Here is a 27,926-nt window from a genome sequence, read left to right as displayed (position 1 = left end):
TTAAAGGAGACAATAAAGAAAAGGGTAAATAAATGCTCGATTGATTGAATCGCATACACACCGTAACGTCAAGTTTTAATCTTTTTTTATTATAAGTTCAAAAGCAGCTTTTCTTTTGAGTATTCTAGCCAGGCTTCGTTCGATGCTACAATTTGATCTCTCGACGATGCTTTCGAGCGGTCGTTGACGACAGTTCGTAAAACGCTCCTCGATCGATTTCGCGCCTCCGATCACTGTTCCTAAACCTATTACATTTCGTGTTTCGAAAACAAATTGGGAAGACTAGCAACGTAAGACCACAGAAAATCGAGATACCGTTTCGATGGTCGAGCGTCCTTCCGGGCACTCTTTTCTTTTGTCACCTAATACTTAATTCTAAAGTGTGTTCGTTCAACAGAATACTCGCTACAATTTCGTGTCCGTGCCTCGGCTTCGATGCAATAACTTAACATGTTCATTGTCACGGCGGTCACCGGTGACCTCCGTTTCAAGCTTACAATGTTTATCCTAATCTTTACTTTCAAATAACATAAATAATAAAATAAATAAATCTCTTAATTTTCGCTCCGTAAGCGGAATAAACAATTAGGGCATTCTTAGATATAGAAAACTGATACGGCAGTCAACGTGTTATCCGTTCCATTACAGAATCTTTCTACAAATTAAACATTTATCTAACAGACTAGTTGCTTCTTTTTAGTTTTCGCATCGAGTAAAAAGAATTCTGTCATAGAATCTGCACACATGGGTTTAACTTTAGTTTTCAATCGATTCGGTTGATACTCCCTTTGGTACTTTCGCTCTACAATTATTGTTTTAGTCGTAGATTTCAAGTTTACGCTGGTAAAGTTAGGCGAATAAATTGATAGAACCAGCGACGATCGTAAATCTCTTCCGAGTGAACGCGTATACATTGAGGTTATGTTGAAGCCGAGGTACGAGCACTCGACAGGTTTCCTAGATGTCCTTTCCGCTGATTCCTCGAATCGATCGGCCGTCGACGATCGCTCTGACTGAGAACAACAACAAGAACAACAACGCGGCGAAGATCGTCGCGCGCAGGACCAGCATATATTTTCTTTTTTTATTCTTTTTTTTTTTTTTTATTCGTCGTGTTTCGTTCGCTGGCTCGCGTCGAGATCGCACGATCAGAATTTTACGAGAGCTCGCAAGAGGCTCATCCGTTCACCGAGTGCTACAAGGATCCCCGGGGATCTGGATTTTGGAGAGGGACCTGGTGACATTTTATTTAACCTTTTGGGCACTTGACTTCTTATTTTTGTTTTCAATAACACCCACCAAAAGAAAAAGATCCTTCCGAAAAGGTATATTCTATTACTTTTAACCGGGGATCGAAACAATTATTTCTAAATTCCGTTGGAACTTATATTTTTTGTTCAATCTTCTGATAATTATTTCGGGCTCGTGGGAAAATTATGTAGACTGTTCGGCAGCCAGGAACGTTGCTACCGGAGAAGGAGAGTCGATTGATCGGGTTTTTAATCAGCGTTTGAATTTCATTACGAAAAAGAATGGGGCTATCGATAAGTTATAAAGACGATTGATGAGCGTAAGGTCCATTTCTCGAAGCGCCATCTGTTCAAGTTACCTGTAACCTCGAAGTGTTAACCTTTTAACCGACGGAAACGAGTTAACTTGTGAACCTTTAATAATTACACTCGTAGAAAAAGGGCAAACGCATTGACGTATTGTTCTATGCGATTATTTTCGTAGCGCGTAACCGGAAAAATAAAATAAAAATTCATCCCTTTTAGTCATAATACGGTTTTTAAGTACATTGTTCGTTTATTTATCCGAAGATCCTTGTCTTCAGTTTTATCGTTATAGCTGCACGAGAATTGAATTAAAATATTCACAATTGACTTTGAGTTAACTCGCCTTTGTACGTTCGTAAGTTAAAGACACGGTTAGCAGGTTAACAGATGGCGGGTCGTTCACAACCATAACCTCAACTGCTCGATCGATCCTTCGCGGCACTCGATGATCGAAGAGCATTTCCGGAAATGACAAGGACAGAATATACAAGGCCGAGGACTGATTACAGTGCAACGAGTTGCCCATATAGAAAAATGGACGAAGTGTTTTTAGTTATAGCAAAATTTCCCCCCTTCTAATAATAATAATAATAATAATAATAATAATAATAATAATATATATATATATATTTTTCTTTATTTCTTTGTTATTCCGCTCGATAGCTACTATAGACTTCTCTTAACCATTTTCACAAAAAATTCGGTACGATCACGGCTTCTTCGATCATAGCAGCGATCACTGTCGTCGTCGTCGTCGTATATGTGTACACGTATGGATTTTTATTCGACAAAAGAATTTTTTTCTTACTCTGTTTCTTACCTTGCTTTATTGCAAAACACGCTTGTAAATGTTGCGAACGGTATTTTTCGTCATCTGTTCGCCTTTCTTCTTTCTATAGTTCTGTATTATTTTTATTGGTTTCTGTTTTCCGAAATACTGCAAACTCGAGCGATTTGGACGTTAAAGGAATCGATCGTGTAACAAAAGTTTGAGAGAACTTGGGATTGAAAAATTTAATGTACCGGGCACCCCGTTTACCAAGAACCCATCAAATACCTTCGCTGATATTTAAAAAAAAAAATACTGATGACCTCGAAACGATATCGAATGACAATTTTTTTTGTACTTTATTCACATTTAACTTCTCCCGCGTTTTGCGTACCTTCGATACCAGCGAAGACGTTTAAAGCGTCCGTGACAAATGGCGTACTGTACCGCAAGAATTTCAAAAAAATTTGAAAATTCGAAATAAAAACTACGGAACATGCGAGGCGAACAAAAATTTTGCATCGTGTTCGGCGATAAATCAAGGACGACGACTCGTGTCGCGACGCCTCCCCCTTTGCGTACGATGATAATTCATTATTGCGAAGTAGCTGATATAAAAAATCGTAATATCACATGTTTATCCATCTATACGTTTTTCCCATTTTTGTGTTTCTGTTCTCGCGGATTCACCACAGTCGACAACGAGCCGCCCGTCGGTTTCGGGTTACCTCGCCGATCGAAATGCTCCGTAAACCACCGGAACGAGCGCTTACACCATTCGTCGATGGGAAACGTGAACTATTTTCTTTTTTTATCGTTGCATTGTCAGAGACGCGAACAGTAGAAATGTATCCGCGTCGATTGACCAAATGTCTCAAGGACGACCAAACCTTAAGTCGAACGTCCGATTCGTTCTAACGTACGTTCCGTGGGACGATGGAACTGGACCCAAACAAAACCACGTGACTGCCAGCCGGGACATTATTTCCAGAATCGTACGAATACTGTAGAATTTACGTTACACCAGTGGGGGTTTTCAAGTAGGTTTGCATCTTCGATAGAATTTATATTAGGAAAGGATTGTGGATCCACGTTCAATTTTAATGTCGTCGAGATAAAAATAATTATCGAGTTTCCAAGTGTTTCCAGGTGTTTGCAAAATTCGTTTCTTAAAGATATCGTTGATTCTGGCTCGGTAAAGTACTGTCGGCATTTGAAAATTTGCAAAGGCGTCTCTAAACTTAATTTCTATATCAGCAGCTTAGCTAAGAAAACTTGTAGTTTCTCTGTACAATGGTGAGTTCAGGACATCGAACTGGAAGATTTATTTATTTAAGTTTAATAGCTATCGTAATGGTCGAATCATCAAAAAAATTAAAATTGATATTTTAGAAGCCTTGATCCGACCTTGGTAACAATCTTTGTTTACATCCAACTTCATCTTCCCGTCGAACGTACTGTACAGTCTTTTTTGTTCGGAGCAGCGATTCTCAACCGGTGGTGCGCGAAATAAAGTCAGGTAGTACTGTGGGCGATTAAATTAATTTCTGTCAAATGCCCGTTATCTCTTACGTTAACACATCGTATTTATATATCGACGCGACAAACATCTTCGTGTAAATTAATAAATACGTTCTGCAAAATGGCACCTGACCCGATCCTCTAGTAGGCATGCGACGAGCGAACGAAGGTTAAGAACTGCTGGCTTAGACTCTTCTCCGCAAAAGGGATTTTCGCGTACCGAAACGAAAACGATGGATTTCGAAAATTAACGGCAACAGAAACATCAGAATCGCTTGGACTGTAGACTGAAATATGGCATCTGCAACATTGCAAACTTGGATTCGGAACTAGTTTAACGATTCTCGATATTCCAAACGAAAACAGGAGGCAAAAGTACCCTTCTGATTTTCGAGTCTACTTATTTCCGTTTAGCGATCGAATCCACGAACGGAATGTCGCAAGTATTCAGGAAATTGTCAGTCTTCAATATTCTCGGCGCAAGCGGTTTGCTTTTGGTGTCTCGTAGAGCGCAATCTTCGGTGTCGACTTACGGTCGCCGATGGAGCCATTTTCAAAGGGGACGAAAAAACGCGCACGAAAAGAGAAGCTCTCGGATAGCGAACCGAGCGAAAGGATCTTCTTGCGATTCCAAATGATAAGCGAGATGCGGCACGACGCTTTCTGCTCATGGGATTTGATTGAAAACGTGGCAAAGTGACGATGAAAGGAAGTGAGGTTAGGTTCCATACGATGGGAATTTATGATACAGTTAACAAATATTTAGAACGTTTACGTCTCTCTGATTTGTATCTCTTTGACTATGTATCAATCCACAACCCTTTGTTAGCTGTCGACACTTAATTGAATAAAATTTTATTACCTAAAGATTATTTTTTAAACATCTTTTCTGCGACATAACCCCATCAAAAATCTTTAAAATTTAAACGACAAACTTTATCGTGTCACTTGCGATTGAGGGTTTCTCATTTAACACTCTTTGTAAGTCCAATTCACAACAATGCTAACGGGAAGGAAGGGAGATGTAGTTCGTGACGTCTCTTATAGTCGGAGAAATGAATTCGAGAGTATAGCAAACATGGCGCCGAGAATAACGCGCAGGGACAAGCATAGGAACGTATAAATTCGGAGACAGAAAAGAAATTAGAATCGCTTGATCGATTTTAATTCGGTTTAACTTTGCAAAATAGCCGCATCTCTGTATGCGTGAGTGGCTTGGAATCGCAAGCCGACCGACTGTTTTTCAGCGTTAAAAAGGAGCAGGCGCGCACCGTTTCAAGACCTCGATCGACGCGCATGGTGGCTTGTTGAGCTGCTAGAAAAAACGTTTTTTTCACTTTTTTTTTTTCAACGGCATGTTAAACTTTCGCGTTCGTTAAGTATAGAAACTACGATAGAGCCAGCTATATCGTCTCCGCACGCTAAAACCTAATTAACAAAGTCCTCGTAACTGTTCGATAATTTCATCTTTTTTTCTCCTCCTCTTGCGTTAACATGAGATTAGAACTATTTGCTCTCTCCTTCTTGCACACATACTCTCTTTCTCTCTCGCACAAACACGCACTCTCTCCCTCGCGCCGTTCGTTTTATTCGCTCCTATTAATATTTATAATATTTACACGCATAGGTGTCCTTGTCAGCGCGTTTGCTCGTTTCCCATCGTCCTTTCTTTTTTTGCTATTTTATGTTTCGTATTGGACGCGATTTTTGATCGACGATCGTGGATCGTAGCTGAAAAGCTTTCGATCGAACACGTTGCGTTTAATAGCGGTCGTCGCGAAATCTCGATAATCCGTGTAGTTTAGGTTTGCTGTGCTCACGTGAAATAAAAATTATATAAAATATCTGTTGGCGAATCCACATGACTAAACGAGATACGGTAGAACTTCGATAATTGTGGGAGAACGGTGCGAAGAACGCAGTACTGCCTCACTTCTTGCACCAATCTGCGTTTGGAACGCCACCATTTATGTTCCTCGAATGGCCAGTAGCTGTGTCCTGAGACCAAAGTCTCGCTCAAACCTTTCGATTTGATCGCACGAAAAGACGCAGTATTGCAACCCATTCAACGTAAAAGAAACTGTCGTTGCTAAGCAACTATTCCTTGCACTTGTCAACGAAATGCAACTAACGGGACACGCGCGCACTAATCGAGGTTCTACCGTACGCGCTAACTTCGCCTGTTCCGCAAATAATTTTGAAATGCTTTCGCCTTCGTTCGCCTTGGAATTATCGAGACTTCTCGCTTCGTTAAATCGTCGGTTGAATCGATGTATTTGTATTTTATTTTTATTTTTCTCATAAATCTTGTCCACATATGCTGTCGAAAATCATATCCCCGAAGCTATCTGTGTGTTTGCTGATCGCCGCGGTCGCCTAGGTTTTCTTAAGCTTAAGCTAACGAAATATATCTAGCCTTATTCGATTAATTGCTTCCTCCTACTACGTGTGAGATCAGTACTTTCCAACTTTGATTGTCCTTCAGAATTGTTTCAATGGTTCCTTTCTCGAGGCGGCGGCAACGCAACTAAACGGACTCGTCATTTAGCCTCGCTAAACTCGCAAATCAAATATTTCTTTTTCTTTTTTGTTTCGGGCATCTTTCAGAAAAATCTTGTTTCCCGTTTTTTTTTTTTTTTTTTACCGATTCCATCGAACCGTTTTTTGCGCCGGGAACTGAGGAAACGGACCGAGGAATCGCTCGACGATTCCCCGTGGACGCAAACGCGCTGCCACGGACGCACGCGCAGTAGTAATATGAATATATATACACGCCGTAGTTACAAGATATATACACCTAATATTGCTGTTCGGCTTTCGTGAACGCCATGTACTTACAATGGGTTGCGTGGATTACTTCTGCCGAAGTGTAAGAAAAAATGGCTCGATTCGCGTACTCTGATTCTCCCCTTTACAGTCACGTCTTTTGATTCGCGCGCAGCTAACAATCTTTGATCAGCGTTCCTCGATGTCACGACGTACTATGGCGCAGCGTAACCAGATAGGACGGACTTTTCACGCACGCGCACTGGAATACAGCTACGATGCTTCACCTACGCACGGGCGTCGAAGACTAGTGGCTCCCCGAGTCGGGGAGGCCAGATAAAGACTCTTATACCTTCCCCCACTCTCCAATATTCCCCGTGCTGTGCCGATGCAGTAAAAGTTAGATAAATGACCGAAACTCGGGACCGAGCCAGGTGTTTATGGTGTAGATGGATCGATTCTAATTATAGAAACAGCTCAAGTCGACTGTCGAACGTAGAAAAAGACAGCGAGTAAAAGAGAAGGAGGTCCTTCTCGGCTACCGAGCTTCGTGGTGTGTCAAGAGGAATCTCCCCCCGGTGGTGGGGATGAACACCGGGCGTTTATGGTGTAGATTCGGTCCGGGCGTATACATATATCCAACTTTTACTGGATACCCTCCGACTCCGACTGACGCTGTCCGAAACCGAATTAACGAAAACGAAAAATATTGTAAACCGCATTTGGAGCCGTACGTAAAAATTAGAAAAATTATTTTGGATCACTGAAGGGAACCCTGAGAAAGAATGTATATTATTTTGTCAATTTCTTTACTTTTTCTTTTGCGGAGTCGATCGATTTGGCAAATGGTCGGCTCAATTAAGTCTCTTCGAAATTGAATATTTCTGTTCCACGTAGGCACCAAAAAGTGTGCCATCTGGTAGAAAAAGGGTAGCGTGAACAGAGCCGTCTGGTCCCTCCAGCCGAACGAATCCGAGTAACCCATTGTTTGCGGGATTAGGTCATGTTCGCAACGTAACGAAGTACAGAGTCCTTGAGTCGTGTCTCTTGCGCAACCCGACCTTGTCGAGGACATAACCGCCCCCCGACGATCGCATTCTTCGTTGAAAACGCGACCGAGAATCGCGCGCGATCTTCAAGCTCGCTCGCGCGCGTAACAGTATGGTATTTCTGCCAGCAGTGGCAGATCTAGAACTATTTAAAGGGGGTAGAGTGGGAGGCTGACAAAAAATTGCGAGATTCGAGGTTTCAAAGTATAATGAAAATTAATAAATAATTATCGTCCATCGCTTACCAAATAATAAAATGCTAACAGATTCTTTTTTTGGTCAATGCTGTGGCCTCCCCTCTTCCTTTTATATCCGCCACTGTGCGCCAGTTCGTTGAAAATACGTGTACCCACTTCGGTGACTTTTTCGATCGTACGAAGCGAAACGCAGCCTCTCGAAACATGGCCGAATTGACTTCGAATAATAATTTGCGACACAGAGCAATGCGATGTCGTGTTTGAAACTCGAGCGTTCCGTAGAATCGGGGTCGGGGAAAACGTCGGTTCGACGGCGAAAGCGTCGATCCATTTTTAAAAAAATAATAGGCGACCTGCGTCTCCTAGGCACCATTCGTCGATCGGATTTTCTCCGCGACCCCCGCTTTTCTCGAGATGGTTGTTAAATCACACTACACTTCTTTTCGAAGAAGATCGGTGGAAATACTTTCTGAAAGGAGAGTGCTTGCGAGAATGCAACGTAAACGTTAACTCCGGGAGGATTTCTCTCACGTCGATCCGGTTCATTACCGTAATCGTGTTTGATTCTTCGCTCGTTTGGCGTTGTCTGGACGAAATCAACCGAGACTGGACGATAGCAAAAATGGCGTAGGATGTGCAACGGAATTGTATAACCAAACGTGATGAAGGAGTGGCTTTGAGTGGCTAGTCGATTTAGTCTCACTTCTGGTCGCGAATCGTAATATTACGGTAAAAAGTAAGATTAACAATACTAAATGCAATGAAACGAACCGAAAATATTGGGATTCAAACCTGACAAAATCGAAGGAGAATTCTTCTCAGGATTAACGTTGACGGACATTTTTCTTGCAGCGAAGAACATCGATGAATACCGATTGAATTTTTACACTGTCACAACCGATGTCGATCGCGCACGGCTTAGTGAGACGTAACAGTCGAAAGGCTATCGATCGTCGTTCGCTTTGTCAGCGAATCTCTCTTCGAAAATCACGAAAACAGATGGCGGACTGGTCGTTGCCGATTAACGGCAGCAAAACGACGGCAAACAACTCAGCGACGAGTCTTGGTTTCATTCTCCTTAGGACCACGAAGCTTTTGCTCGGCCCTTGAACTCTGTTTTCAAACACAAAAGGAGAGCCTTTGACGTGTTGTCGTTCTCACCTCGGTTCCCGAACTGTTCAGCGCCATCTTTGCTTCATCGTTTGGCCCGTTGAAACCGCCAAAAACGATCAGGGGATCATCCGTTGGCGCGCGATTTGAATTCTTAAACGCGAACGAAAGATATTCAAATGTTAGAACAGTTAATTTAAGTCTTTTAAGAGAACTAGAAATCAGAAGATTACATTTCAAGTTAAAGATTTTATTATAGGGTGTCCAATAAGTATTCTTTTAACGGGGGATAACTGTTCAGTGACCTTCAACCACCATCTTTAAGTTTCTTTAAGAACGCAGCCCCTGATCGTTCAGAGCAACTCGCAGGGCGTTGAAAAAAGATATCTGTACAAAATCTCGACGAAGCGAAACGTCTCCTCGTTTGTGACAGTTACTTCCTCCACCTTTCGCGCTTCTCACTTTCGTTCCATCCTCGTTTCTATTGTTTTACTTGTTTTTTTATCTTCCCCATTTAATTTGATGCATTACTTAAGATCTATCGCGCGCCTCCACGAGTCTAGCTCTGAAATTCCCTAAGATGCGTGTAAACCTACAATTACAGTGTGTGAGTGTGTACTTTATGCAGAACGTGAGTATTCTGAAATAGTTTATCTTTCTCTCTCTCTCTCTCTTTCTCTCTCACACACACTCTCACTCTCTCTTGCTCTCGTTTTTTTTTACGTTCGATGTCTCGAAGAAGCCGTCGCAAGCAGTTAAACTTGATAATAATTTCTTTTGTTTTATCGCTTATTTTTTTTTTTGTATTTTGTTTGGCCATGCAAAAATACGCCAACTTGTAGATAGCGGGAGCGTCTCACCGGCACGAACGTCGCTCCCATCTCGCTTTGTTTTCGTTTTTTTGTTGTTTTTACATTCGGATAATTATTTTCTTTTTTGTAATTATACTAGTACTTTTATTCGTCTCGGGTTCGTTCCTCGCGTGTACCGACGTCCTTCGATGAAGCTCGTAGAAGATCATTCGCGAAGCGTTTTAGCGGAAATGCAGCATCCTTAAAACTGTACGGCGGTGATATTACAGAGATTTATGGTTTAAGTCGGTACACCCTCCCGGTTTTTTTTCTTTTTTTTTGCTCTCTCTTTTTCTCTTCCTGATCTCGTCACTTCGATAAAAGAGTTCGCCGTGCTAGCTGTCTCGAACACTCGAAGAACACCGTTCCCCCCCCGCCGTGCTACCGAAGCTTCGCCCCAAATGTCTGAACGATCGCCTAACTTTCTCGCGTACCGTTCACGCTATGCGTGTGCGATTCGAACATCGCAAATAGGTCGTTGTGGCAGACGACCGAACGGTGGCGTTCACATCGGACCTCCGACCCCGTCAACGTCGCGCGACACGATCGGAACAGAGGGGTACGAAAACACGGCCGAAAATCGAAAGATCGTCCGCGAACGGAATGCCAAAGCTTTGTAAAATTGCCATTAAAAATTTTTGAGCGGTAGCGTACGCCGTCCTCTCTCTGTACATCCCTCTCGCCATTCCTCCGATGACAGACCCCGTATTCTGCAGCGTCGATTCTTCCCCGGGGAAAAAATAAATAAAAAAAAAAACATTTACGAGGTACCGTTGTTCGTTGTTCCACCATTTTACCGCGGACCAGGAATCGGTCGATATTTGGCGGCGTCCAAGAGCACTCGTTCGTTGTTCCGCCGTGCGTGTTCCTCAGAAAAGGAGCCTCGAGACAACCGTCCGGAGCCACAAGAACTTTCACAAGTACTCTCTGGGCCTGGGCGGAGGCCTCTTCCTGTCGGACCTGTCCGCGGCGCTCGGTTCCCTGTCGTCGGTGCATTCGAGCATCTGTGTAGTCTCCGTGGCCTCGGACGGGCTGATCGGCTGAGTGGCGAGCGGAGCCAACGGCGCTGCACCCTTGTTCCGCGACTTGCTCCTTCGCTTTCGCAGTATCAGCGGCCCCAACGGCGTGGAGTCATCCCCGCGCGACGTGGACGCCTGCGTGAGCCTCTCGAGCAGCTCTTTGCTCACTTCTCGCGACGAGCTCTTGTAATCAGTGTCCTTCAGCCTGTCCGACTGTTGCGACTGATGGTGATGATGGTGATGATGATGATGCTGCTCCTGGGGCTTCGAACTGCGCTCGGTGGTGGTACCCTGCTCTCTATAGCCTTCGCTGGCCATGGTGGACACGGACGTGGTCGCTATCGACACCTTCTGTTCGGCGATACCGTTGCCGCTCAACGTCTGCGTGGCTTGCTGGCAACTGGACGAGCTCTGAGGCTGACTAGAACCGTTGCTACCGGTCGCGAACGTGACCTTTGGCTGCGGCGGGCTGATCGTCGGTAACCGATTCATCAACGTTTGCAGGATGTCCTCGATCTTGGCCAGCCTCTGGTTCACTCGTTGCACCTCCAGTTTCAAGTCTACCTTCACCTCCAGCACCGCGGCCAGAATCTCGCGGTCGTGGCTCGTTTGCGTTGTGATCAGACCGTCGTCGTAGCTCTCCAGCCGGCGTAGTTGCAGCTGCTTCGTGTCCGCGGCGGCTGGTGGTTGCTGTGGCTGCTGGCTCTCCTTTGCCACCTCCGTGTCGCCCGACTCTTCGATGGTGCCGCTCAGCTTGCCAAACTTCGGGAACACTTTGTTGCTGCCGGCGCTCGAGCTGGGACGCGCGTCCCTCGCGCTCAGCGACCGTTTGAACGTGTCCACGCCAGTCCCCGTTTCGCTCCCAGAGTCCAAACTAGCGCTACCTGCGTGCAGAGATTGCAATCCTTATAACGAACGCATCGGACGTAATCCAAGGATTATATTTATTTCGTTTAAAATGATTTTTGGTTACCGATTGAGGGGGCTCGGTGAAAATCAGGCACTCGATTTAGTAGCGTTATTCGCATAATCTTCAATTTGTTCCACAACTTATTATTGACAAATCATGCGATTGCTATTGGATAGAATCGGTCAACCTGTCGATTGACGGCTTCCTCTCCGATTTCGATGATATTTAAATACGTTACAAAGCAACGTAAATGAAGTACAACGCAATTAAACTACGATGTAAATGAAATACAATGTAAATAAAATATAATGTAAATGAAATACAATGTTGGGTAAATGTGCTAGTAGTCGGCTAGTAGTAGTATGTGACTTTTGTATTACTACTTAATAGTCAAACATTTATTTTGGAAGAGGGTGACTACTGGCACATCTAACCTAAATGAATTAGCACAACTCTGGTCAAAGCGCGAGTTATTTCGACGTTACCTAACAACCGTCCCCACTTTCCCGGTCGTGCTTTGACAGTAGTGTTCTCGTCTGTCGTGGAGAGTTTCCTGGAATGCGAGGATTCCCCCTCCTTGCTGTCCTTGCCGTCCTTCCCGTCGCCCTTTTCCACGTCGGCAGTGTGTTTCTCCCTACGGAACCTGGATAGAAAAAAGTAGAGAGCGAGAACGCTCGCCTTTAGTTACTGGCCGAGATCCGTTCGGGGCTATTTACAATTACGGGGGTCCAAAAGGCCAGTTTCACTAGGCGATTAATTAAGTAAAGGGGAATAAAATACATGGTGTACAAGTCGTGGATGGGGAAAACATTACTTTTTCAAAAGTTTCACTTTGGGCTTGCGTGAAACTTTTCCCTTTTACGTATTTCTCTCTGATCGCAGCAAGCATTCGTTTCTGTGTCGTTTATTGACGTTATTATTTTTTTTTTTTCGTCTTTTGCTTTTAGCTTTAGTTCTTTGGACGTGGGTGAAGAGACTTTTTGTATATATATATTTTTTTTTTATTTTTTTTTTATTTTTTTTTTTATATATATAGCATATATATTTTTTTTTTTCTTTCGACAAAATGAGTCAAGTTCGTTCTACTGAGGCTAGAAAAAGGGAGACAGCTCCAGCGGTGTGTTCACGAGCAACCTACTTTGGTGTGCCTACGGGATTCGAAAAAAAGTATTCTCAGTGGTGATATAAAATGCCGAATAAAACATACGGGAAAAAACGGTGGCGGCGTCGATGAACCGAATCGTGATGTACAAGTTTCCCCGTGTCTTTTTTAACGAGATGTTTCGGTCGAAATTGCGCGTCGGGTTGACCCGTTCTCGACCACCGCGATCGAAGAATACATCTTCGTTCCCTCTAATGAAAAGTCGGAACACGTCATCACGGATGCTTTTCACGATGAATCGACCGACTTGGAAACTTCGCCCCCGGGGCGTAATTGTGCACGATATACTCGCCGTACCGTCGAAGTTTGAATTAACGGTTCCACGACGGAAACTCCGGGAAGGCGCGAGGAGAATAACAAATCCGTGTAAATAGGTAAATAGCTTACCATCTGGGACACGCGAAGACTATTTCGACCTACTCTACTCTTACACGGTCTTCTCGTCCCTCGATTAAATTTAACCATTTTTAATTAAAATTCAAATTTTACATTAAAGACAGTTTATATTTCATTTATTCCTTCGTACCAGACTTTGATTAAAATCCCAACGATTATACTATCTTTGTACAATCAAAATACTGCAGCTATTTAAATTATTCATTAACTTTATATTATAAACAAAAAGTTTTCGATAAATAGGTGAATATCATTTTTTCTTAATTCTCATATACATATTACGACAGAGTCGTCGTCATAATTTTCACGTAGATGGTTTAGGTTATTTCTAGGTTAGGTCTGAGTTAGTAGTATTAATTCCAACTGAAAATTGCACTTTCGGTTTATGCGTATTAAAATGTATCCGGTTCGTGTCATAGAACTTTTAATATTAATTTAATTTCCTAGGGATTCGTGTTTAGGTTATACGCATTAGTATTCATTGTCAAAACACGACGATGCACGCCCTCTGTTTCCAACTGCGTAACAACTAGCAGCTTAGCCAAAAAGAAAGGGATATGGGTTTGGGGTGGCGTGTACCCCGCAAACGATAAGAATTAATGGATCTTTCTGTATGTACATTATTCATTATTCGTGACCACATCATGAAAATTAAACCGAGACTACGAATAGAGGTTAACTCGTTCTCCCTTCTGTCTGTATTTATGTATCCAAAAAACGTTTTCGTTTAACAGTAGGTTCGGCCACGATTCAAGTTCATCGACGCAGCGTTAGATGGTACAGTTGTAATGGTGACGAGCTGCCTGATCAACATTGGGAATGCCACCGATCGCGAACATCTGTTCCGGAACACGAGAATTTGGGAACTTACTTTTCACAAGATATACTCAGATAAGATCGTCAAACGGGGTTAGTCGTATTTTGTCATTCGATAAATTGCAAAGAAAAAATAACTATTGGCTTTCAAAATGTAAAATCAGCTTTTCAACTTAAACTTTACAAGTTTGAGATTTTTTTCTATTCGAAAACATACACTCGCCTCGTTCGTTTTTTTCATTCGACTGCGAATCGATAAAGTCTAAGGAGATATTCTAAGCATCTATCATGCATATTAACATGCCACGATCGAGGTTCTAATAAAACTTGAAAGAAAATATGTTCACCCGATTATGCGCGAGCAAATTACAAAGTTTCCGAGATTGTTCGCCGGCAGTCTGGCAGTTTTTCAAGCAGCTACTGGTGGCATCGGTATATATATATGTATATATATGTATATATGTATAAAAATATATAAGTACAGGTGACAGAGAGAAACTTGAATCCTAGAGTGTGTACGTCACATGCATTCGGCGTTGCATAAAATCGTAAAAGGATCGGATGCTCGAGGCACAATGAGGACTTTGAGCATTTCTTTCGCTTCGAGAGAATGTGTCCCGAATCGAATTCGTCGATGCACGGTCGATCCATCGACCGTTGAATTTCGATAAAATTTCCTAAAGGTTACGATTTGCATTGGTACGATGGCGACACTGTGCTGTTTTTCGAAAAAAACGACACAGTCTCCTAATATTCGAACGAAACGTTTGAAATCTGCTCGAAGTTTAAAGTACTATAGACTTTAATGCGAAAGAGATACCGGAGCCCCCGAGTTCGCTCTATACAATCCTGGTTCCACTAAAAATATATGGTGGGAGAAAGATGCGCATAACCCTCTAAAGCCGTATATCTTACAGCACTCTAGCATTCGTCAGAACTGCAGTGATCTCCAGAAATGGCAAAGATTAGTATATATGGCACCGAGTGATATGTGTATACGCATCTCGCAGTGAAATGCGGCTCCTGAGCGAATCGAGTTCAATCGTACACACGGCAGATCTAACAACGAGAAAACGAAAACTGTCAACCGTCACGGGCGCGAGAGTCTTCTACTACGAGAGTTACCAATATGACCGCCAGAGGGCTTCGAGTCCGAGGGTCTCGTGTCCTGTTCGTCATACGTAGGTAGGTCCAGTGGTTAGGTTTGGGTTAGGTTTGCGACTCTTCCCCAGTATTTCCCAACAAGGACAATTTATATTATTTGATGAGGAGGGGCTAATTAAAAAATTCTACTATCCGAAAAGTACCTCATTGCAATAAACTTTCTAACAAACCGCCTCTCGATTCGCCTAGGATGATTTCGTAGACGTGCTGTGATAATATATATATATAAGTATATCAGTTTCTCTTTCAAGCGTGTGTACAGCGATTGCACATCCGTGATACCCTTCGAACGTGTGGCGACATTTTTGGGTGATGCGTGTCGTCGCGCTCGGATGCGCGCGTAATTAGAAATCGTTACGAACCGAAGGAAAAATGGCCGCGATTTTCGCGATCAAAAAATTCCACAGGCCCGTGGGCGTCATCATCGATACCGATTTAGTCCCACGCTCATTTTCCTTCCGACGAATTCGGCGGCTCGACGCCGGCAAAAATGCACGATCGTACTCGTGGGACGTGTCGCGATGTACAAAAAAACCGTTCTCCCATTCGGACGTGAACAACGCGACTAAACACGCGCGCACGAAATTCGACGCGTCGCGTCAGGTATACATGTACATGAATATTCGTGTGTATATTTATATATGTATATATATAGATATATATACATATAGATATATAAATGTAAGAGAAAAATCACAGTTGAGAGTAATAATAATAATATAACGATATACAATAATAATAACGATGGGTTTTAAATATAATCATAATGAGAAGAATAATAAATCGAAATTCAATCAAATAGTAATAATTAATCGATATAATTAAGAGTGTTACGTAAGAAGTAGCAGAGATGGCAATTAAAAAAGAATGAAGAAGATAAATAAATACGTAAGAAATGAAATTGCCTAAAACTGGGCCAGGGCGGCAGGACGTTCACGGTGAGCTCCTCGTCGGAATCCTGCTGGGACCGTCCGTTTGCGGCCCTGGTCACGCCAATCTGGGGTTCCCCGTCGGTCTTGAACCTTTACGGACAACAGGCCAGCCAAGCAACGATCAACAATCAACAACAATTTACCAGAGATACGGTAGGAAAGTATTGTGGATCGCCCGCTGACGACACACTTCTGCTTTCGCATCTTTTCTTCGCTAATTCATCATCGTCCTTATCGTTATCGTTAGTCTGTTAATAATTAGTAACCGCGCTTAAGTCATCCTGACAGCGTTTGTGCGCGCGTAGTCCTGTGCGCCTGAGCAATGTCTGCAATCCTTTCGTCCGCCGCTAGTTTCTTATACCGAGAAGCAACAGAGAAACGGGGAATCCTGCGACTAAGTTGGGCTCACAGCTGGCCGCTCAAGGCCGCTTTTGTCTTTCACGCGTCGAACGCCCCCTACCCTTCCTGTCGCATTTCACGCATTCTTAGCTCAAAGAACGAAACGATAACCGCACCAGCGACCTCAAGCGACCAAACCCTTGCAACTAGGAGGCGATCACGATCAACAAGGACCTCTATTACCAATAACTATCACCTAATGGGATCTGTTTGAAGGAATCGGCTGTTAGACAGAAGCTAGGGGTGATAGAACACGGGAATACGCGCGCACAGAGAACAAAATTTAGTCCAAGATATTGCATCTGCTGGCTTCGTTCAAGATCCTTCATCTTTCTGAAAACTACATTTTTTTTATATATTTCTATAAGATAATTTGAGTACCAAATGTAACGCTTTCGACTATCGACAACTTCGTCTCTTGTCTGAGATCATCGCAGGTAGTTACGGGGCGTGTGATGTCAGACCGTTGGTATTTTTAACAGCCTATAAATTAATCTGTTCTTCCGTTTAAAAAATTGCAAATAATCTCCTACGAAAACCGTCACGCTCCGGCGTTCGAAGATGAAGGACCATTGACGGAAGCGGCGGTCGTTGCACGGAATGGATTCGCGACGATATCCATTCAAGGTCAATGGCAACAAATCTGTCCCTACCTCGACAAAATTTTGCGCACCAGATGATCCTGCGCTTGATCCAGCTGGGGCTCGTTTTTCCTCCTCTCCGCCAGCTCCTTTTCCCGACGGACGTCGGCCACCTTCCGGAATATTAGCTGCACAGAACGTTTCCGAAATATAAGCATCGGCAGAATTACCGCGTTACGACGTGTGGGTAAAACTGCGCGTGTCTTCGTTACGGAGTTGTGCTAATTCGATTATACCGTATTTCAATTACGAAATTTAATTACATTATATTGAAAATCAAACGTACGTGTATTTGAAAAATATTTCATTCTAACTTTCATTTTCGTAATTGGGATCATAATACGGACTAGACTCGGCTACTTAGACGAAGGATACATACTTGCTGTTGACCAGTGTATCGATCGTTAATAATTAGAGTGAACGGTATGGTGCAATTACAAGCGAACCACGAGGTTTTATTTATGGGGCCCGGAATAATTATTTATGCCTTCGTGTATCTTCTACGCTATTATTAATGTACTAGAACGTAACGGACCCTTTATCGGTTTTCCGCCCCTTACCATGTAGGTGACGACCATTTGGTTCTAGGGGTTGAAGACAGTTATAATATCATAAATGTCATAACTGTTAAAAACTACGGAAAGTAAAACGTAGTATATTCCATGATTATTTTGTTATCGTGGCGGCATCTTTCTTGGTCCTAAATCTTATGGAAGTTAATCGTGCATCACTGTATGATAGAGCTGGGCAAATTTGATTCGCTATTAACGAATACAAATTTTAGATTCGTTCGTAAACTAACTTCCGTCTAGCTTTTTTAAACTAACGTTCAAAAGAGCGCAGGTGCGCGTAAATGTTAGTTTCGAAATGAATTTAAAATTTTCATTCGTCAATCGTGAATAAAATTAGCTTTCGCCTTATTATACGGACACCCTGTATAATACACCAGCGCTCGTCAATCGCGCATGCGTCGCAAGGGCAGTCGATAGGCGCACAGGTAGCAGACAACTCGAACTCCGTTAACCTCAAAATATTTTATTTACCGTGCCGGATCAGGACAGGCCTTAGACTACTCCTTCGATGAGTTTCGGTGTCGAAACTTCGTTCCAGATGAGTCGCGTTCGATTTTGAAAAAAGGTACGCGTCCTAGCGCGTACGTTTACCGTCGTGGTTCATTTATAATCGAAATCTAACAGAGGGGACGACAAGGTGTATGGATTACTGTGGAGAATACCTCTCGTGTTCGAAAGGTTTGGAACCAGCTTTCTCTTTCACTTCTTTGATAAAACGACCCACGAATGTTCGCGTGCAACTATTTCGAACACAAAGAAGACTTCGTTCGCGAACACGAACGAATTAGACAAAAAAAAAAAAATCGCTCAAGTAGATCAGGTGTTCGCTTATCAGACAGATGTCTAGTAATAAACGTTTCGCGTTAATGTTTGGAAGAGTATTCGTTGGAAAAGAAATTTGCTTTCGATCAGTTTTCGATCGTCACTACTGAACGAAATAAATTGTTCCAGATGGGTCATGCTTCGAGTCGTTCTGCTTCGTCCGCGAAAATATTATCCGCGGACGAGCTGACCTTAGTGGAGAACCTCTTTAAGTCGATGTCCCGAAGTTCCGGGTCCATAAAACGCGAGGACATATTTAAACACTGGTCAAGCCATTTGGATGATATATTGTTGCAATTTGTGGTGCGGTTCCTCTGTCATGAGCCAGGAAAGAGAGTTTCTGCTATAAGCGGAGAGAACTTTGGTCGTCTGTATGTATTTGCTGTGAGAGGCAGTCCCAAAGAGAGGACCAGCCTGATCTTCAATGGCTTCTCAGAAGAAGAACCCAAACAAGATATATCCACAGCAATGTTCCTCCAGTATGTTCAAGCAACAATAAATTCTTCCCTCAGGCTGCAGAAGAATTCTGGGAATGCGCATTATTTAACTTGGAGCAGCATCGGTTGCACAGTGAATACCAGACGGATAGGAATGCGTTCAAGAAGTTTGTGCGAAGATCTTGTCAAGCATGGAGATACACTGACAGCCGATCAAATTGAAAACTGGTTTGCATCTGCAGCTACATTTAAATCGATCCAGTCTCATGTCTTCCAGTGTCTTTTTCTGATATCTCAGAAGAAAGGAGACAAGAACACAAGCGGTCGAATAAATGATTTGAATCTGCTGCCAGTGTGTAAGGGTTTGGAAAATATACCACATTTCCCAAGTATCCTGGGATTGGGTGATGTTCTGTTTCTGAATTTGAGTTTGCCTTATAAACTTCGGGACGAATGGAGATTTCTATTCTCTAGTCAAGTCCATGGAGAGTCATTCTCCACCATGCTAGGAAGAATTACAATGCAGGGATCCACGATCATAATACTCCAAGATACAGAGGATCATGTATTTGGTGGTTTTGCATCGGATAGCTGGGCAATTGGTCCAAATTTTATAGGGAATTCAACTTCGTTTTTGTTCAAACTTGAACCAGAGATATTAACATTTTCCTGTACGGGTTACAATAATCATTATCAGTATTTAAATCTTCACCAACAAACTATGCCTAATGGTTTGCTTATGGGAGGACAACTTAATTACCCTGGATTATGGTTGGATAGCGAATATGGAACTGGTAAATCTAGCCTATCGTGTACGACCTTTCAGAATTATGTGCAACTCAGTGGCAAGGAGAATTTTAAGATCAAACATTGTGAAGTGTGGGGTGTAGGACCACTACCGGAAGTAGAGGAGAACGTACGCGAACAAAAATCGATATTGGATCAAGATCCTACCTCTAAAGTTATGTTAGAAATGACTGGGCGTAAAATGCACAGCGACGGACTGAGGGAAAAGAAAGAGTAATTGCGGCTTTGAAAGTTGAGGGGTACATATAAATCTGTATCAGGCTACTTAAAATAACAGCTGTTTAAAACAAGAATCATTGTAAAACAGTATAAATAACTGTCGTTGTCATATCAGTACTTTCGTAATTCGCGTCAAATTATCTTGACATGATCGCGTTTTACAAGTTTATACACGGTTTCTTTTTATTTGCTATAATTCGCCGTTCGAACAAAAAAATGTCCATTTCGCTGTAACGGCCTGATCTCTCTCGTGCTAATTGTCATATCCAATCGCCCAATCGGTCGTTGTATAAGCTCTTATGCCGTCTACGCTACTTAACGAACACCGTATCGTGATATAGAAACAAATATCACACAAGTTGCTGTGTCTTTTGAATGCCTATTATCTAGTGCCTGGTGAGTCATCAATCATTTTTAATCGGAGTACTTGATACGCTGATCAAAGTCTACTGATGAACGTTGTACAGCATGGATTACTATTTACTATATAAGACTGTGTGTTATTCCTATATGAGTCGTCGCACAAATGTGTTGACATAGCTCGTCGAAACAATAGAACCAAAGAGAAAATATCGCAATGTTGCTCAGTATGCTGGAAGTTCAATAAAGATCTAAAAACCTCGACGAGTTCCCTTATTTTTCCTTATTCATTATTTTTAATTTATAATAATAATGTATAATTTATGATAAAATCCCTTTGCAAAACGTCTTTTTCAATCCCAACACCGTTCTTTTTCTTATATTACTTACAGTGTAAACGAAACGTGTAAATTTAATTAGAAGTATACATCTAATATAGGATTTTCTAGTAAGTGCGATAGTACTTTCAATTATCATAATGCCATATTTGTTATTCGTTTGTTCGAGTCACGTGACATTTGTGTTCAGTAGTGCTTTACAAGTTACTATTTGTCAAAAATTCTTGTTCGAAATGTTTCGTATATTCGAGAGTTTCGTTCTGCTGGATGAAGTGTAAGTGCCTAGCGTAACTCGGAAAACTATAGTCGAATCGAATACAAGAATCAGGAACAACTACGTACATCCATGTTTTCGTTTCGTACACTAAATCAATCTACACACAACACAGATTTACCCACACACCTATACAATTTTGGAATAAATAAATTCTCTAACAAAAACACCCAATAAAAGAACTTCGTCTACAATTCACATGTAAACTGAAATGTGAAATGTTCAATACAGAATATAAGAAAATATAACGGAAAAAAGAAAAATCGGAATCGAATATTTCTAGTGACCAGTTAGAAGAGAGTGACTCACCCGATGACTCAGGTTGTAGGTTAGGACGAGGTTCCTGGCGAAGGAGTTCGTAAAGGTTTGATAAAAATCCAGGACCTCCAGTAGACGATCCCTCTTGATCGTGTGAAGGTCACAGTAGGTTAGGGCTCGAACGTTGGCAGCGCTCTGGCCCACGGACGGGTTCGTCCAGAAGCTGTCCCCGAACACGTCACCCTTACCAAGAATCGCCACCACCTCGTCGTCCTGTATGACTTCGAGGCTTCCAGTTACGATGAAGCACAGGGAATCGATCGATTCGCCGGTGTGATAAAGTAAATCGCCGGGAGCGCTGTGCGACATTGTAAAATGCATTGCTAACGCGCGCAGGCAACCGTCGGAGGCCAACCTGTGGGTCGAAATAGAATTAACCGCTTTTCGATTGCGGACCCTTTCGTTCTGAAACATCGCAATCCTCGTAGACAATGTTCAGAGCTGCTTACGGGGATTAGAGTCGGGCAAAATCTAACCCGATCACGTTTCGGTGTAATTGTAACTGTAAATCTTTAATTTTACTGTACAATTAAGAATTAATGGCAGGGCAACATTATGCAGAGGGTTCAGGATTGCATTTTGCCCGACTCTGTTAAGGGCACACATCGTCGTTGGAGGGTATTCGTCAACAGTGAAAAACTTGCCTGAACGCTGGGTGTTCGTTGAAGACCTTTCTGTTTAGGTGAACACAGATGTCAGCTTTCATGTCTTTGGGGCAGTAGTTGAGCACTTTGTCCGTATCTAGGCCCTTGGTCATCGCCCAGGTGCTCACAACATAATCCATGACGCGCTCGCTAAGGGCTTTCGGCACCTCGTGTAGCTTCATGAACTCCCTCACGTTGTTCAGCATGTCGTGGTACTTGGCGGTGGCGGATGTCATTTGTTGGATTATCGTGGTGACGTGACCGAAGATCGTAGCGTACAATAGGGCTGTGGACACGAACCAACAATCGCTGCATTTGTTTCGTTGCTCGAACAAAATTATTCGCTTTGATTATATAATTTGACAAGAATATTATGACGCTGCTTCGTTTAGTGGAGGAAGTGAACGAGATAGTAGGAAGGCAGAAGAGGAAAGGAGAGGGAAGCGTTTCGTCCCGGGTCTGCTAGTGGACTCATCAGTAAGATGGTCGACCGAGGAGTGTACATACAGGGTGTTCGGCCAACCCGGGGAAAAATTTTAATAGGCGATTCTAGTGGCCAAAATAAAATGAAAATCTTTAAACGTTAATAACTTTTTAACGAAGCTTCAATCAAAAAATTGGTATTCTTGATTTTCGTCTTATTTTGGCCTCTAGAATCTCCCATTAAAATTTTTTCCCAGGGGTGGCTAAACACTCTGCATAGAAACGGAGGGGTCGATCGGGCACTTGCGAGAGCACGACCCCTCTGGTGGCGAGTACGGGAGGTGATGCCACAAAGTGCACGGCGAAATCTTTTTCTGGATATCGTTAGAGGGAGGATTCGATCACGAGCATGTAGTTGAGACCCTTTCCCTAACGGGGAGAACGCAAGTCCAATCGATTCGACGGACAGAGTAGGCTAGTTAAGGGCTAGTAAAGGGTCGTACCAGCGATGATCATCATGCAAATGGTAAAGATCTTTTCGTTGTCGGTCTCCGCGGCGACGTTTCCGAAGCCCACCGAGGTCATGCAGGTCATCGTGAAGTACAACGCGGTGACATACATGGTCCTCCTCGACGGGCCAGCCACGAGCTCCGGCGCCGTGCTGGTATTGGTCCACAAATAGCTGTACGGTGATTGGGTGACGTTCGCCAGCTTCCACAGCCAAGAATACTGAACTCCGTTGTCGGCGTCCGACCTTCCTATCGAGTACCTTCATCAATGAAACAAAACACTTATTAAGTGGATGGAATACCGTGGGGTGTGCACAGCCACGAGATCAAACAGTGAAGGGCGATGTTCTAACTGCATGAAAACAAGCACGTCTCATGCTTTTTCTATTTGCTAATTGTTAAGCGTTCTCGCATTCCGCGCGGCCTAAATCGCTACAGTAGTCTCTCGCTTAGACAGGACTAAAAGGGTTCAAAATAAACCTAAACACGATCTTATTCGAAGTATTTTTAAATTAAAAATTATAATTAAATATAGCTTGAACGAAATCATATTTAGACACATTTTCATCGAAAAACCTTAGCTGATGGATTAACGTTATTTGTATAAAGTTGCGATGAAAAATGTAAAAAATTTGAATTCACATGGTGGCCCATCGATATACGGCCCTGGACAAAATCGAGTATAACGTTAAGCGAGGGGTTGCTGTATCTCCTCTTCACTTCCATTCGTCTTTTTCCGTTCTCGACCGAGATATCACTTTTGTGTTCCTTCGCGTTGGATTTCGTATTCTGCGTCGTTAGCCGAGCGAGATCATGGTCAAAGACTCAAAAATGCGGCACCTTTGGAAACGAAGAGGTTTGCCAATTAAAATATTACAGCGTCTCTTGCAAAGACTCGCCCCTCGTACTGTTGCGTCCTTCCCCCTTCCTCACCCTCTAAAGGAAGGGGGAGGGAAGGAGAACGACGAAAAAAACGAGTCTTTGTCGTGGCACGAGTGGAATTTTAGCATCGTCGAAAGAGGGTGGTGGGTGGTGTTCGTTTTTTTTTTTGTTCCTCTAACTCTCGAGGGAACTTTTTGTCTTCGAAGATAACCTTAATTTCAAGTACTACTTCGTTCGTGCCGCTTCGCGTGGAAGGAGCTAAAATAATTAAGAAGCGTGTTGAAAGAACTATACAGCCTCGGGATGCAATGTTTCTTCTGGTTTCAACAGTGTGACGGGTTAATGTTTCCTTTCGATTCTTGGCACGCAGCTGGTCCACTAAGTAACGTAAACATCGTTACTATTCTAAAAGCTGCAGCAACCTCGTTTCGTACCAGGGTGCATCGACGTATCTTCGATCATTCATTAAAAATTAACTCCGTCGCCGAATTATTGATTTTGTCTCGCACGAGTATCTTTGCACAATAGTAAATCGGGTCACTAGAACTTTGCTCGTGCACATTAATCAATCGAATCGAGTTTGCAAAGATCTGTCGACCCCCATCGAAGCGAGACGACATACAGAGTCGAGCAAGTCTTATTTTTGAATAACGAATCCAAATTGCCGTGGCTTTGCTCGTCCGAGGAGCATACATATATGAACGGAAGGTCGATCGAGCGCTTGCGAGAGAGGAAAGTCGAATGTAGCCCTCTGGTGGTGAGTACGACAGGTGTTGGGTTAGAGAGCGTCACAAGTCAAAGGGTTAAAAAAAGAAACGTAAACGTAAGTTACTTCGCGAACGGTTCTAGAAATTTGTCTTCGTTATTCGTAAATGAAATTTGCTCGAGACTTTGGCGGCACAGTTGCCAGAATGGCATTGTGTTGTTTCGTGTTCGTGCGTCTGTGTGTTGTATGCGATGCGACGTTACGTCGGGAAATGCGATGGCATCGAGGTTATCCGTCAATCCTGCCGCAGGCTGTGTTACCTTTTTGTGTGTGGGCAGGGTAAAATCACCTTAAAGTGACGTACCAGACACAGGCCAGCCAGTGAGCAACCAACATGTAGAAACAGAGCAGAAGAATGAGCATCGCGGCTCCATACTCCAGATACCGGTCTAGTTTGCGAACCACGCGACCCAGTCGGAGCAGACGCACCACCTTCAGGGCGGAGAACAGGCTGCCAATCCCGTCCTCGTCGTGGTCGAACGCGTTGAACACGTCGTACGGAAGGCAGCTGAACAGGTCGATGATGAACCACGATTTCAGGTAGTTCATCCTGATCACCTGGAACCGGGGATCCAAGCTTTTCAGCGTCTTCTACTTGCTACAGTTTTTTATTCGACTCCATTTGCTACTATTTATTTACAGTTGCGACGGTATCTATTGGGGATTCAGGAACAATTACCTTTGGGTCGGACACCACCTCACCGCCAGGACCAACGAACGTTGTGTGAAAGTTGAGGACAATGTCGATGAAGAATATGACGTCGACGATACTGTCGACGACCAACAGGGATACGTCCTCGCTGGTCTTGTTTTTGAAGGCGACGTTGTAGGGTACCATGATGGCCGTGTAAAAGGTCAAACACAAAATGATCCAATCCCAGATCGCCTTGAACGCGCAGTAATGTAACAAAATGTGAGGCGGAGTCTTCGGCGCCTCTTGTCTGTATTGCGGCATAACGTCGCTGCTTAAAGACATCATCTAAACAGAGTAATAAACGTATGGTATTATGGATCATGTTTGCAGACTCTCGGTGCTCTTATCTAGTTCAGCCAACGAAGTTCGTATAGAAAGAATAAACAAAGAACACTCTATAAATATATTTATTAAGATATCCGTGACTTTTTAGGGGCGGGGGCTATCGTCTCCATCGCCCCTGGATCCGGCCCTGGCAAGGACCTATAATCTACCATAGTGCAAAAGTAGGTTAAAATCGGAACGGGACAGGTTGAGAGCTTCTTTGCTTTTCACTGCGAGATACATTTAAATACCCAACGATTACGTCCATTCAGCAATCTCCAAAATACGCGAATGCAAATTCTCTGCGGATCCGCAAAAGTTTTCATGTAAATCTCTGTCGCGAGAGCGAACGGAGATCGGACAGAATCTAAATCGTTCTTAAATCCTCGCGAGTTTGAATATAAATGGATGCACCTGGACGTAACAAATCGACCTGCAATGCGAAGCACTTGAACCCCGTTCGATCAGGGAGCAGGTGGGGGATACTATCAGGGGTTAGTAATAAATACAATAGTACAAAATACTCGAACTATTTCTTTCATTCCTAACCTTCTATCTTACTTGACTTGACATATGCTTTCGTATTATATAAAGAAATATGCAGCATTTAATTTAAACGATTTCAAATTAGTTTCGTTTATACATATATATTTGTCTTTGTTGTTTTAAATCGAAAGAATAGAGAGAAACGTACGATCGTCCGTTAAAAAACCGCTCGTCTGGACTTTTTTTTTGTTCACTCTCGTCTTTCCTTAATTCTTGGAAATCGGGCGATTTCGAACGTCGAACGAGACGAGACGGTTGGTGAAATCTGAGACGTTGACTGTCTCTGTCTGCAGTTGCTGGCTATCCTATCTTCCTCATACTCATTGTCTCCCCCTGTCTCGATTGAATTCGTAGAATTCGCCTCGCCCCAAGGTCTATTTATAAATACCCATGCTTCGTCTTGGCCGTGTTTGACCGTTGAAGTTTTTATTAATATGTATATGACCGAAACAGGTCAGAGATTTGTCCCATGGAAAACATGCGACTCGGTTACCCACAGTATTATCGTATGTAATATTGTTCGTGGTGGACTTACATGAGCTAAATGCGACTGTTTCCCGGTAGTCGGTATCGCGGAATCCTTGAGGGCTGGCAGGTGGGAGCTGAACTGCGAGACGAGAACAGACCTGGACCTGGTCACCGATCTGGCAAGCTTCGCGAATTTCGAGAGGCCACCCTTGCTGTCGTCCGCCTCGATCGGCTGCTTCAGGGCGGTGATATCCCGGAATGTAAGGAGGAACAGGACCACCAGGTCCCGTTCGTTTTTTATCGGCGCTATTTGCAGAAGCAGCCATAGTGGTTTTTCTGTGCATCAAGCAAAACGAGACACGTGTCACTCGCTGAGAAACGATGGGTATCGCGTATCAACGCTAATCTATGATCAGCTAGTGTCTTTTAATTAAATAGATCATCGATCTAATTTAGCCGTTCTCGTCCCCTATGCAAACGGGCCTTAAACCGAACTCCTTGCAGGAAGTCCTCGACTCTTTTATAATATCCGTCCACTGTTCTAATCGATAAAAACATCGCGTAACGTCGTCGTCGTTCCTGCAAGGCACGCACTATCCTTATCGCTATCTATCATGCTACAGATTCCGAAAGCTGTTGCTAACACGCCAACAAATAACAGCAAAATACGGTTTACAAGCATGGCGGTCAACCACAGACCTGGGCACCGTAAAAAATGTTTTAACACTAGATTTACTGGTTTCAGATTCCATATTTGAAGCTGCAAAACTGGTAAATATTATTTTCTAGCAATTTATGTTGAATTTGATCGATGTAACGATGAATATATATTTGTATTGACGTAATGATCGACGTAAACATTCCGTCCGAAGTCCGCGATATGACTGAAACGTTGCAACAGTTATTTCTTGATTTGGTTTCAAATAAAATGTACCCAAGTCTGACCAATTATACGGATACAGTGGTCAGAGAGCTAACAGAGTACAGGCTAGCGAAGCTGGGTGCGCAATACAAAGCCGTGCTCCCCGAAAAGAACCCGTCTTTCGCGGGTAAAACTAAACTCATGCCACCATGCAAATGAATATCGTGTGTGTCGGGTACAGAGAATGGTGCGACTGGTCGGTCATCACATTTCAATGGGCTTTGATAGCAAAGCGAATACCGACGTTTCGTGCAGTGCAAAATCTGTCATTCCGCGAAACATCAAGCGGTGCTCAATCGGGTCTATGTGGACGGGGTTGGAATTTTTTGATCTATGCGAGAAT

General features: G+C 43.1%; 2 protein-coding genes across 9 annotated transcripts in view; one reads left to right on the top strand and one right to left on the bottom strand.

Annotated features, from left to right (window-relative positions):
- Nucleotides 1-44: 44 nt before the first annotated feature.
- Eag (potassium voltage-gated channel protein ether a go-go) overlaps nt 45-27,926 on the bottom strand; it is a 99,428-nt gene continuing 71,546 nt past the window's right edge. For 3 of the 8 annotated variants that reach the window (XM_076777908.1, XM_076777912.1, XM_076777915.1), the window contains 10 exons: nt 26,729-26,997; nt 25,309-25,608; nt 24,919-25,187; nt 22,976-23,241; nt 22,050-22,335; nt 21,397-21,760; nt 17,271-17,386; nt 16,192-16,308; nt 12,234-12,391; nt 45-11,722 (listed from right to left, as the gene is read on the bottom strand). In XM_076777908.1, coding sequence (XP_076634023.1) covers nt 10,734-11,722; nt 12,234-12,391; nt 16,192-16,308; nt 17,271-17,386; nt 21,397-21,760; nt 22,050-22,335; nt 22,976-23,241; nt 24,919-25,187; nt 25,309-25,608; nt 26,729-26,997 — 3,134 coding nt within the window. In that variant the 3' untranslated portion in view covers nt 45-10,733. The remainder of the gene's footprint in view (nt 11,723-12,233; nt 12,392-16,191; nt 16,309-17,270; nt 17,387-21,396; nt 21,761-22,049; nt 22,336-22,975; nt 23,242-24,918; nt 25,188-25,308; nt 25,609-26,728; nt 26,998-27,926) is intronic. The other 5 variants (XM_076777909.1, XM_076777913.1, XM_076777911.1 and 2 more) reach the window with 3 other exon arrangements.
- LOC143348088 (MTOR-associated protein MEAK7) lies at nt 18,241-20,745 on the top strand. The gene is made up of 2 exons (XM_076777916.1): nt 18,241-18,508; nt 18,782-20,745. Exon 2 carries the CDS (start codon nt 18,782-18,784, stop codon nt 20,111-20,113), a length of 1,332 nt encoding a protein of 443 aa, XP_076634031.1. The 5' UTR covers nt 18,241-18,508; the 3' UTR covers nt 20,114-20,745.

This window comes from Colletes latitarsis, chromosome 11 (assembly GCF_051014445.1).
Source record: "Colletes latitarsis isolate SP2378_abdomen chromosome 11, iyColLati1, whole genome shotgun sequence".
Taxonomy (NCBI): Eukaryota; Metazoa; Arthropoda; class Insecta; order Hymenoptera; family Colletidae; genus Colletes; species Colletes latitarsis.
Note: the sequence above shows the minus strand (reverse complement) of the source record. Positions and strands in the feature narration are given on the sequence as shown.